We start from the raw sequence: 12,717 nt of genomic DNA on the forward strand, positions 1-12,717 counted from the left end.
AGAGGGGTCACCTTTCTTTAGATATTTTCACACTTCGGCAGTTTGATACATTTTTGTGTGTTCGACTATTCCCCTAGAAATGTCTGTGGCCATTGCAGTTTTGATAGTAAATATCTTTTCTTTTCCCAGAAAAATAATACTGTTGGAACACTGTTGGAATAAGTCACATCCTGACTTCTGGAATTGTTCCACTGTGGTCTCTTCTTCAGAACGAGCACAGGTATATTTACCATAGACTTGTAGACTGATTTTTCATGAACTTGAAGGTTGCCTGAGATGTTGGGTGTGGCCCTGTGTCAGGAGAACATACCTGTTGCCTCACAGCCTCTTAGGACTGAGTTTTGGGGAATGCAGGCAGATCACTGATGGCAACAGGCTCCAGGAAGGGCTGCCACTGAGCGTTACTCCATCCCCTCAGCTGTCATGGCTGTAGCATTTATTCAGCATCTGTCTGCTCACCAGAAAATACACCTTGGCAAAACAAAAGGAAAGTCTGGGATCTTTCAGTATCTGTGCTTTTTTGGGAAATGGTTTCTGACATTCCCCTCCATTGTCTAAGTTTGGGAATTATCTCTAAAACAGAGCAATGCTTCTTTCCTTAAGAATCCCTTCAAGTGATGCATGTGAATTAAGAATGAAGCAACTACACGGGGCGCATGGATGGCTCAGTCGGTTAAGCGTCCGACTTTGGCTCGGATCATGATCTCACGGTTCATGGGTTTTAGCCCCGCGTCGGGGCTGTGCTGACAGCTCAGAGCCTGGAGCCCACTTCAGATTCTGTGCCTCCGTCTTTCTCTCTCTGCCCCCTCCCTGCTCACGTTCTGTCTGTCTCTGTCTCTCTGGAATAAATAAACATTTAAAAAAAGTTGAAAAAAAGAATTAAGCAACTATATTGTTAATTAAATGGATAGTTAAATTTCAGTGAGAAGTGGCTTTGTTTGGAGTTAGAGTCATGTATAGCATTGCATATGCTTTTCTGCTCACAAGCATAGGAGATAGTGCAGTTGATGAAAAATGTTAACCTTAAGATAGATATATATACACACATATAGTTAAAAATGGTAAGTTGACAAACTAGGCCTGTAGGCTGCATGCTTTTTACATTTTTAAAAGGGTTGTAAAAAAAAAAAAAAAAGGAATATGCGTCAGAGACCATATGGCACACAAGGCCTAAACTATTTACTATCTGGCCCTTTATAGAAACTGTTTGCTGACCCTTGAACCACGTGCAAAGCACCAGTAATAGATCTCACTCCTTTTTTTTTTTCACTTTCCCCAAAAGCACACTGTCTTCTTTCTTTGGTGATATTAATTGCCACTCGCAAACTCAGTCTTCACAGCCATTCTAAAAAGAGAGGGAGAAACCTCCCTGAGCGGAATCTGTACGGGATCTGCCCCCAGCCAGCTCTCTTGACACTGAGCCCAGCCACCCTTGGCCCTTGTTTGTGCTGTTGCTGTCACTCTGCAGACCGCTCCCCGACATCATTGCCATCCACTAGTTTGCTGCATGCCTTCTTTGACCTTGGCTTTTTGGCCAAATCGTTCTTCCATTCTAATTATACTTGCGCATCTGCTCTGTTACGTCACCCTCCTTTTTTGCCAGCTTTCACCCACCAAGGCCCCTTTTCTGTGATGCCTTTATCTCCCTTCTCCCCCAGAGTCTCAGTGCGCTAGAGGCAGAGGCCTTCCAAATCTAATATTTCTACCCTTGATTTTACATGGTCTTGTCCAGGCCCAGTTTTCTCACTGGTTATAAAGTGGGTCCAGTTCTGCCCCTGTAAAGAGAGGACTTCTGGTGTCTTCCAGAACCAGACCAACTGAACCACTTACGTGAGCAGTATGGCTACTCTTTCTGGACACTGGTCGCACATCCCCTTGTTTGCGTTCACTTGGTGTCCATATCACTCGGTTAATTTCCTTCCCAAGGATCTTCTGGTCTCCTGCCTTCACCTACGACTGCAGCAGATTTCCATGCCTGTCACTTTGACCAGGCCACTCCAATGGTCCCTGATGTCCTTGGAATGCAGCACACATATCTAACCAGAGCTATCACAGCACTCAGACTTCTCATACATCCCTTTCTACATTCGAATCCAGCTTGCTGAATGCTTCCCTCTTCTGCCTGTGATTGGCTGTCTACTCAGCACACATTTATTGAGTGCTGACTCCATTCCAGGTACTATTGTAGGCTCTGGGCATCAGAGATGACCAGGATGCAGCCTAGTTCAGTATTTTTTTGAGAGGGGAAGGTGACAGCACAAACATGAATATAGAGCAAAGCACCAGGTGGTGATTAACGAAGTATTAAATATCACGAGAGCACAGATAATATTTGGAACTAAACTGCATAACCATAAATATTCTAAACTATCTGATAAGAATATTTCCAATCTAACAAATTATCCACTTAAAGAATATTTAATTCTGGGTGGGGAGGGTACCTGGGTGGCTCAGTTGCTTAGGCGTCCAACTCTTGATTTCAGCTCAGGTCATGATCTCACAGTTGTGAGATCCAGCCCTGCATTGGGCTCTGTGCTGGGTACAGAGCCTGCTTAAGATTCTTTCTACCTCTCCCTTTGCCCCTCCCCCAACTCATACGCATGTGCGCGCACACGGGTGCTCTTTCCCCCCTCCCCTCAAAAAAAATTTTTTTCTGATTCAGTTTTTAACCTTCACTGAAATATATGGTTTAAGGAACAAACTTCTGGTAAGTTTTTCTGAGTGGTTTACTCCTTCTGTAACTCACTATCTCATTTGCCTCCAGCCATGCCTGTAAACATTAAAGTTCTGCAAATAAATGCAGTCTTTTGATTATAGTGCAAAAGACAACTTCCTGTAAACACTCCTGCTCCTTATTAGAAACTGAAATGAGTCCTCATTCTGTTCCTTGAGTGCATGGAATGGTGGCTTAAACTGGTGGATGTTCACTTGGTCCAGGTTGACAGATAGCTTTATTTACTGGAATAGACTTTTTTTTTTTGCACTTTATTTATTATTATTTTTTAATATGAAATTTAATGCCAAATTGGTTTCCATACAACACCCAGTGCTCACACCAACAGGTGCCCTCCTCAATTCCCATCACCCACCCTCCCCACCCTCCCACCCTCCATCGACCCTCAGTTTGTTCTCAGTTTTTAAGAGTCTCTTATGGTTTGGCTCCCTCCCTCTCTAACTTTTTTTTTTCCTTCCCCTTCCCCATGGTCTTCTGTCAAGTTTCTCAGGATCCACATAGGAGTGAAAACATATGGTATCTGTCTTTCTCTGTATGACTTATTTCACTTAGCATAACACTCTCCAGTTCCATCCATGTTGCTACAAATGGCCAGATTTCATTCTTTCTCATTGCCAAGTAGTATTCCATTGTATATATAAACCACATCTTCTTTATCCATTCATCAGCTGATGGACATTTAGGCTCTTTCCATAATTTGGCTATTGTTGAAAGTGCTGCTATAAACATTGGGGTACAAGTGCCCCTATGCATCAGCACTCCTGTATCCCTTGGGTCAATTCCTAGCAGTGCCATTGCTGGGTCATAGGGTAATCTATTTTTAGTATTTTGAGGAAACTCCACACTGTTTTCCAGAGTGGCTGCACCGGTTTGCATTCCCACCAGCAGTGCAAGAGGGTGGAACAGGCTTTGAGACATTGTCACTAATTGCAGGAGAGTCCTTTCAAATAACTGCATCTTTGCGTCTTTCATTTCCTTCTTTTTTCTCATTCCTTGTACACCTCCTTCCTCCCAAGCCCTTTTTCAAGATAATAGCATTATATCAAATATAAGTTGGGAAAACTTAGCCAAGACATGCTTGTCTTGGGACACCCTCAAGAACACTGACCACAAGTAGGAACTACAGGGAGGAAGAAGTGTTCATCAGCTTGCTCCAGTGTGACTCCTGCTATAGTGCACCACACATTTTTGTTTATTTATTGATGACATATTTTCTGAGTGCCTTCTTGGTGCCACAAACACCATACTAGGTTCTAGGGACAATACTGAGCCAAAGGGATCATTACTGCTGCCCTCATTTGGGGGAAACCAGCATCAGTTACAAGTTTACATTAATACATGTGTGATAATAAGTTAATATCTTAGTTATGATATAGAGAGGATGAGCTAATATTAGTGTTTAACCCCGTAACAGCTCTGTGATCTCTGGTCTCTGTATTATCTGTCTGCCTTCCTCCCTCCTTCCATCTCTTTCCCCACTCCCCACCTCTTCCTTCTTTGTTAAATGGGGGTTGTTGGGGTGGAAAAATTTTCCTCTATATTTCAAAGGTTCTTCTGGCCGGCCTAAGAGTTAAACTGACACAAGACAGATTAAAGGAGAAAAATAAAATTGAATTTCATACATATGAGAACTCTACATACATGGGAGTTCTCAAAACAGAAAGGTGAACTGAGATATATACACTATCCTGGGCTGAGGAATGGGATAGGCGCTGGGGGTTCCAAAGGAGAGAAGGTCAATGCACCTGGCAATAAGAATAAGCACATGTTTGGTAATTAGATGCTTGCATTGCTGTATGGGGGTCACTCAGATAAATGTTATCCTTGGTAGTAACTCTTATTCTGAGAAAGATCCCCAATTTAAATTCTTTTAGGCAGTTAAGGGAGGGGCAAAATTTTCTCTTGAGCCCACAGGGTTTCCATTGCCTTCAGCTCTAAATAATCCACATGCCAAAGTGGCACATTTGGGGAAGCCTTTTTCTGAACCTCTTTAGGGTGGAGAATATGGCCAACAACACTAAACCCTGTCATCACTATGGTGCTTTATACTCGTAGTTTTTTCTTTTAGTTTTGGAACTCTGGATCCCCCGCAGTGGATGTTATAATCTCCATTTTAAATACTAATAATGGAGTAAGACAACATTGTTATCACTCACCGCCATTGGATGGATGAATAAAGGAAAGCTTGCATTGTGGGGCTTTGGGGGCAGAAATATGTCACAGGCCCTAAATGGAAACAAACCATAGGATTTAGTGGCTGCTAACCTACCTAACTCAGGGACTCTGGATTTACATTTTTTTACAGCAGCAAGAGAAAAATCGCCCCCTTACTCTGAAGAAGTCAGGGCTGGATCTCAAAATCTGTGGTGTGTCCTCCCCAGTGCAAGTCCACCCAGATGGCTGACAAACGATGGATTTCCCCAAATAGCTGCCACACACTTGGTTTCTAAGTCTTCCCAGATACACCCAGTCACGCTTTCTGAACTTTTGAGCAAACACCCTTCCGGGTTCTTCAGCTTTCGGAAAAGCCCCTACGCATAGGCACAGGGGACAGAGGCCCGGGAGTGGGGGTGGGGCGGAGGGGGAGCGCCCCAGCTCTGGGGATTCCTGCGCAGGAGTCTGGCTCGCTGCGAGGCCTCCTGGCTCAGCGCGCCCACCAGCCCTCACCAGCCTGCAACGAGCAAACGTGCTTCGCAGTCCTCTTTTCACCGGCTAAGAGCCAGCTGAATGAGGAGCAGCGCTATTTTTACCTCTCCGGCCGCAATCCTTTATATTAATTTGCAGGAAGGAAAAAAATAAAGGATTAGGAAGGAAATGCTTGGCCTTAGGGTCTCCCGGAGAAGGGGGTTGGAATAGGAGGGGGGAGTATTTAAGATCTGGGGTGGTGGGAGAGGCAGGTAGATTTCTCTGGTTGATTGTTTCTCCTAAATCATCTTTGTCTCTGGCCTGGAAACCGCGGTACGCTTCTTTCTTCCCCTCTGGCTAATCTCTTATTGCCAGCCACCCCCCTCTCCCGCCCCCACCTCTGAAGATGCCACCGTCACCTCTGATGCTGCCTGGGATGCTGCATCACTCTGCTGCTTTTTTTCCCTCTCCCTTTTCCTCCACGATAAAGCATGCGCAGTGCGTCCTGTGCCAGGCAATAGCAACGGCATCCGTATCGGCATCAGCATCAGCATCAGGACCCGAAGGCGCGCTCGGGCGCGCTCTCGAGGGCGGGGCGCACGCCCGCGCCGCGCGCCCCCGCGCCGCTCGCTCTCACGCGCCGTCTCAGCATCCTCAGCCCCAGCAGCAGCCCCCGCAGTTGCTGGAGCGGCCGCGCCCGCCGCAGGGAGGGAGGAGCATCTGGGGAGGCTCCAAGTTGGCGGAGCGACTAGGACCCCCGGACTCTTCAGCGGCCGCCCGGGAGGGGCTGAGAGGCGAGCAGGGGAGGGGGCGCCGCCCAGCCCCTAGTCCCGAGCCCCGAGCCCCGGCCCCCTGCCCGCGGCGGCACCATGCGCGCTGAGCCGGCGTGACCGGCTCCGCCCGCAGCCTCCCCGCAGCCCAGCCCGGCGCTCTCGCTGGCCACACCGAGCGGCGCCCGGGAGCTATGAGCCATGAAGCCGCCCGGCAGCAGCTCCCGGCGGCCGCCCCTGGCGGGCTACAGCCTTCCCCGAGCCTCCGGCGGCCCCCGCGGCGGCCCCGCCGGCCCGGCGCCTGCCCGCGCCCTGGCCCGCGCGCCGCCCTGCCGCCTGCTCCTCGTCCTTCTCCTGCTGCCTCCACTCGCCACCTCGTCCCGGCCCCGTGCCTGGGGGGCTGCTGCACCCAGCGGTGGGTATGGCCCCGGTGCCCTTTGCATTGCCTTGCCTGCGGGCCCCTGCAGAGGAAAGCGAAGGGCACGCGGGTCCGTGCGCTCCGGACACGTCCCGGGCCCGGCCTTTCCCAGCCACCCTGCCTGCCTCTCCACCTCTTTCCCAAACCCCTGTTCATTCCAGTTCACTTTTTGAAGTCCGTTTCTGTTGCATTCACTAAAAACCCATTCCAATTACTGTCGGTTCCACTGGAAGGTATTTAGTGGATGCGGGGTCCCTCAGCGATCTGTGTAACTTGGCGGAGGGGAAACCGGTGGACGGTAAATGCAGTGAGGGAGCAAGTTGCTTCTTGGGTGGAGAGCCTGGATGTGAATGCGGGAGGCTGTAATAACGATAGTGGTAATGTGTTGTTTCCTCACATCGCCTGCTGGGTTTATTCACTGCTGTTGGACTTAAGATGGGGGAGGGAAACTTCGGAGAGAGAGACCTTTAGTTTGTAATTCTCAAAATGCTTGTCATTATAATGAACAATTAACATAATATGATATTCAATACGTCGATGATTGGAAATCAGTGGAAGCAGAAAGCTGGCCTTGGCAGGAAAATAAAAGGAATTGGAACGCTGCCAGCATCTGCTTCCCTCTATGGCAGAGAATTTTTGCTCGTCTCAAAGTTTAAAGAAAAAGGAATTGTCTGTTTTGTTTAATGCATCAATTGACAACCCGTGCCCGTGAATTCAGCACTCCAGTTATCTTAGGAGCATTCTTAGCTCTCCGATGGGATACTCCTAGTCAGAGTCCCATTGAGCTTTCTGTAGACTCAAGGGATGGAGAAGAGGGTCAAAACCTCTGAGCATGTTCATTTAACGTCTTCCTTCAAGTCCATTCCACCCCCCCACCCCGACTCCCCATACTTAGAAGTGTAGATTTGAGACTGGTTAGAAATACACATAAAAAACACTAAGACAATAAATAGTACATTGTCGTATAAGCCTCACTGGCCATTAACCTATCCAGGCCATTTCATTGTTGGGATAACTTGCTTTGCTGTGTCTCTACTTCTTACCTGCTTATAAATAGAAAACTTTGTTTTTGCAATTGATGGAAAAACATTGTAGTACGTATGTATTTATTGGGCATATGTGTGTATTTGTGTATCTTTGTGCACCCCCCCCCACCCCAGCTCCGCATTGGAATGAAACTGCAGAAAAAAATTTGGAAGTCCTGGCAGATGAAGACAACACATCGCAACAAAATAGCAGCAATGATACCAGTTACAGGAATGCAATGCAGAAAGAAATCACACTGCCTTCAAGACTCATATATTACATCAACCAAGACTCGGAAAGCCCTTATCATGTTCTTGACACAAAGACGAGACACCAGCAAAAACATAACAAGGTAGGCATGGGTCTGGGTATGTAAAAGTAGCTGCCATGGAGAGTTGTCTTTTGATTTGATTTGCTGCCAGAATCCGATTTCACAAATTTTACTGCAACATTTTATTAGGAAATCAATCAATATTATGATAGAGACTGGAGGAAGTAAACCTGGGATCTACTGGGATAGGATTGCTGTTTGTTTTTTTCTCTCTGACACTAATGTGGAATTTGAATTTCTTATGGCTTTTTAAATCCAATAGCTGAAATGTGGTCCATGTGTCTTTAAGTTGCATTGGACACTGAAGGGTAGTTAAGTGAGTATGTTTATGGTCCTGACTTATTTCTGTGAGGCTTTTTATAAGGGTGCAGTGTTCTACACCCCATGATGAAAACTGCTTTCAGTCTGCAAACAGAAGATTGCTCTATGAGGCTATTTGTCTGCAGAGTCCCTATCACTTTCACATAGAAACTGAGTGTTTAACTTTGATTTTAAACTTCTTTAATTGATCAGAGTAAAAAATACTTTTTTTCTGACATATTTTCAGCAGGTAAACAATTTGGCATTTAAAAAGATTATAGCGAATATATACAAACTGTTTATGTAATATAGAGACCAGTTTTGGCCATCATAGTCCTTCAAGACTTCATCTGCATTCGTTGTGAGTCGTTGCTTTACTTTCCAGTTGGTTCAGAAAGTGACACTGATTTTTAAAAAGGCATTCAACAGAAGATGAGGGGCTTAATGTCCAAAGAGTTTGAAGGATCTTTTTTTCTTGCTTACTGCTCTTTATTTGAGTTAGTAATATTTTGGGTGCCAAGCAGATTTATACAACGGGTTGGTCATCAGTGCCTCCATTCTTTATCAGGAGCAGAGAATAGAGTTTGTATGTCAGATATTTTACTTTGGACTATACCTGTTCAATTGAGAAAAGCAGTAACTGTCTAACATCTAGTGTTTAAGAAAAGTATCTGTGGTTCATATCATTGTTTTGATTTGTTTTCTAAAACATAGGTAAGTGGTAATGGTATTTATTCCCATTTTACAAATGAGGAGTTAGAAATTTAAGGCTTTGGGTGATTTTCCGAAGATTGTAAAATGGCTAATATAAACTTCAAGAGGCCTGAACATTTCATTTTTATTATTTTTTACAAGTCAGGTTTCTGAGAAAATGCTTCCTATTCAATACAGAATATTATTGGAGCAGCTAATTTTGTTTCACAGTATTGTGATGTGGCTGTTACCCACCTTGGCTGAGATGAACTCCAGGACTCTGTTCTCACGGCCCTATGACATCTGCTCCTGTGTAACTTAATGGCTTGACTCCTGGATCCTGTCTGCCCATTTGTCTTGTTGATAGGATGAGTGGATGGTGACTTTAAGGAAGACGAATCCAAGGCCCTTTTGAGAAGTGCATTGAGACCCATTTTCTGGCTGTCCTAATTAATGAAACCTTCTGTGGTTGGGTGGTAGGCTCTCGAACTCCGGTGCCTTTGCATAGGGTGTTGGAGGAATAACACACACACACACACACACACACACACACACACACACACACAAGTTGCCTTAAAGTGTATTTCAAAGAATGCTCAATTCCTCCTGAGCTGAGACTTAAAAATATTTCAGAGGAATATTTTTATAACTCAAGTTTTAAAGGCTATGACTGATGCCTATCTTCTGGTCTAATGTTATGTGGTTGCTTTTTGGGTAGGCCATGGTTTGACTCCTGTATATCTTAATTTTTATGAAAATATGGTTTGTTAAACCTTGTCCTGCCACTCACGTAGATTTCTCACCACGGAACACATACTTGCTGTTGGGGCGCGGTGGTGGGGGTTCTTTTTATCTTAGAAGAAAATGCTTATACAGAAATTATATTTGGAAGCGTTTTTCTCCTTTTCTTATTAGTTCAATTCAACACACACTGGTTGCACATTTTTCCCATGCAAAGGAGTATGCTAAAGATTCAGAGATAAGAGATAAGGGTGCACAGATGGACAAGGCACCGTCTGACCCCCAGGAGACACTAACATGAGATAAGCAAGATTCTAAAAAGTGCCCCCCGCCGCTACAGGTATAAACAGCGTCTTGTGTCGTGAAATTTCCCTTTGTGTTCTGTGATTTCCCTTTTATTTCTGTTTTTAAGCATTTCTGGAACGAGGTGACAAAAAGTGTCCCATAGGTTTCCTGCTGTGTCTTAAGATAACTGACTTGCCAGTAATAGTCATGGGAGACACTTGTCAGTTCAGCTGCTTTACAAATGTTTCAGCAAAGAGAGATTCGATAGAGTTTCATCATCCTTGCTTTTATACAAGAAGTTTTGATTTTAGTATGTGTATTATGTACCTTTTTTTCCTTTCCTGATTTCATTGCACTCAAGCACATTTTAATGAATGCCTTAGAAATGCTGAATCACTGTGCCATTCTCGTGGATCCTCAGACCGGGGGTACAGGTGTATAGGGAAGTTCCCAGAGAGGGGTTGCAAGGCAGAGTTTTACATTTATTTCACAAACATGGAGTGTTGATCAGTCCTTATTACTTTACAACTGTGCAAGTGAAAATGTTATTAACTCTTTCACAATTCACGAGTTTAAAAACAGATGATGCAAAGCACCTCTGTAATAGTAGTGTTTCTGAAAACCTTAAAGTTCTCTTTGTCAGAGATTGTTTAGGAATCTTTTTGTCTCCAGATAAGGTGATGAATAACTTATTGTCCAAACTGTGCCATTTTTGAGAGTGACAGTGGGCACGCTTAATCATCAAGCTAGGATAATAGACATAAACTGAGATGGTCAAGAGCAGATGGGGAATGTGGTCACCTTGGATTGAAATGGTTATATTCCTTGAGTTTTGGTGCTTACCCCAATTCAAGTTTCTTTATAGACAGTTTTATTTTCTGATGAATTAGTGTAAATTTTTCCTTACTAGGAAGTCAGTTTACCACCTTGTAGAAGTTTCAGGGTCTGAAATGGAAACATTTAGTTTTGCTTTGTTACCAAGACTTACCTTTTTTTATTTTTTAATGTTTATTTTTGAGAGAGAGAGAGAGAGAGAGAGAGAGAGAGCTAGCGTGCGCAAGTCGGGGAGGGGCAGAGAGAGTGGGGGTGCAGAGGATCTGAAGCCGGCTCTGTGCTGATAGCAGAGAGCCTGATGTGGGGCTTGAACGCAAACCGCAAGATCATGACCGGAGCCACAGTTGGTCACTTAACTGAGTGAGCCACCCAGGTGCCCCAAGATATTTATAAGCAAAAATGGATGATTACTAAACGCAAGCATTTTATGAACCACTAATGCAATATATTAATTAAATGGACATACATTTAAAAAGAGGGAGAAACAATTTGGATTCATTCATTCACTCACTCATTCATTCATTCATTCTGAGATAATCCTATGAGATCTGTTCCTAAGAAAGTTAATGAGCCTGTAGAAGAGGAAAAATAAATTTCCCTCTACCCTTCTAAGTTCTGGGCTGAGCCACACCCTGCAATAAAAGACAGCTTAACAGGAGGAAAACAAACAGAAGTTTTATAACATGTGTACCTCCTGTATGCATGGGGGAGACCCAGGAAAACTGAGTAACTCTTCAGAATTGCCCAAGTCACTACCTTAGATAATATCTTCAGCTAAAGACAAAAGAAGATGTTGAGGGTGGGTGGGTGGGGATCCAGTTGTGGGAAGCTATCAGGAAAAACACAGTAAGTGGTGAGAGAAGACTCTGCTTTCTCCATTGATGAGAGTTTCTAGATGCTTAGAATCATTGTCTTCCAGAGAGAGAGAGAGAGAGAGAGAGAGAGAGAGAGAGAGAGAGAGAGACACCCTTACAAATGGAGAGTTCTTATAAAATGGAAACCACTCTTACAGAAGGGTAACTTGTGCTCTGGTTTTCAGAACTTCTCCTGTGTCTGCTGTTTCTTAGAAATAATCAGACTAAAATAGTTCTTATGTCAAAGAAGTATATTTAGGATGGTGTATTCTTTCCCTTTTAGACCTTTTCGCGGAACTTTCCTTTAGTAACAAATACTTACCCTGTATCCTGCTCCCTTGGGATTCTTTTCTCTTCCTGTTGGGAAGGGATGGAAGAGGTACACTATGTATAGCACAGAGTCTAGGGAAAAGAAATGTCACCTCCTTTGACTTCAGTTGGCCTGCACACAGCTCAGTCTTTTGTTACCTTCCCTATTGTGGGGAGCCAGAGCTGGTGTGTGGAATTAAGAATACGCAGAATGAGGGGGCACAAGCCACCCACACAGGGGTTGACAGGTAGGTCCCCAAGCACCTGAGCAGTCCTCCGTCCCAAGTCACGATGAGCAGGACATAGACAGCAGAGAGAGCAGCAAGCACCTGTTACTTACGAGGCATTTGGGGCCGAGGTCACTAAGTTTTCAAGGGCTTAACTCCTAAATGCTAATTCTATTTTATTTTTTATTTTTAAAAATGTTTATTTATTTATTTTGAGAGAAAGAGCATGAGCAGGGGAGGGGCAGAGAGGGGGAGACACCATCCCAAGCAGGCTCTGTGCTGTCAGCACAGAGCCTGATGCAGGGCTCAGTCCCATGAACCGTGAGATCATGATCTGGGCCGAAATCCACAGTTGGACATTTAACCTACTGAGACACCCAGGTGCCCCCTAAGTGGTTATTTTAAAAGGTGCCCTGGGAAAACCAAAGTGGGAACTGAGAGTGGGAATCCTGAACTCAAGTTCTTATCTAAATGTCCAGACTCTGGGTGTGAGCAGGGTTATCAGGCTATAAAATGCTTAGGCAGCAGCTCAGAAACAACAACAAAAAAGTTGTTTTTCTCATCACAATT

General features: G+C 44.7%; 1 protein-coding gene and 1 long non-coding RNA gene across 17 annotated transcripts in view; one reads left to right on the forward strand and one right to left on the reverse strand.

Annotated features, from left to right (window-relative positions):
* Nucleotides 1–12,717, forward strand: part of ADAM23 (ADAM metallopeptidase domain 23) — a 317,233-nt gene that overhangs the window by 110,793 nt on the left and 193,723 nt on the right. For 9 of the 16 annotated variants that reach the window (XM_042949899.1, XM_042949900.1, XM_042949905.1 and 6 more), the window contains 2 exons: nucleotides 130–220; nucleotides 7,708–7,925. In XM_042949899.1, the coding sequence (XP_042805833.1) occupies nucleotides 7,812–7,925 (114 nt within the window). In that variant the 5' untranslated portion in view covers nucleotides 130–220; nucleotides 7,708–7,811. Of the gene's footprint in view, nucleotides 1–129; nucleotides 221–6,330; nucleotides 6,545–7,707; nucleotides 7,926–12,717 lie in introns of those variants that run through there. The other 7 variants (XM_042949894.1, XM_042949897.1, XM_042949896.1 and 4 more) reach the window with 1 other exon arrangement.
* On the reverse strand, nucleotides 231–5,857 carry LOC122226542. Its single transcript, XR_006205659.1, has 3 exons — nucleotides 5,779–5,857; nucleotides 4,891–4,960; nucleotides 231–451 (listed from the first exon to the last, which is right to left on the reverse strand). It is a non-coding gene; the product is annotated as an uncharacterized LOC122226542 (long non-coding RNA).

Source organism: Panthera leo, chromosome C1 (genome assembly GCF_018350215.1).
Source record: "Panthera leo isolate Ple1 chromosome C1, P.leo_Ple1_pat1.1, whole genome shotgun sequence".
NCBI classification, from domain to species: domain Eukaryota; kingdom Metazoa; phylum Chordata; class Mammalia; order Carnivora; family Felidae; genus Panthera; species Panthera leo.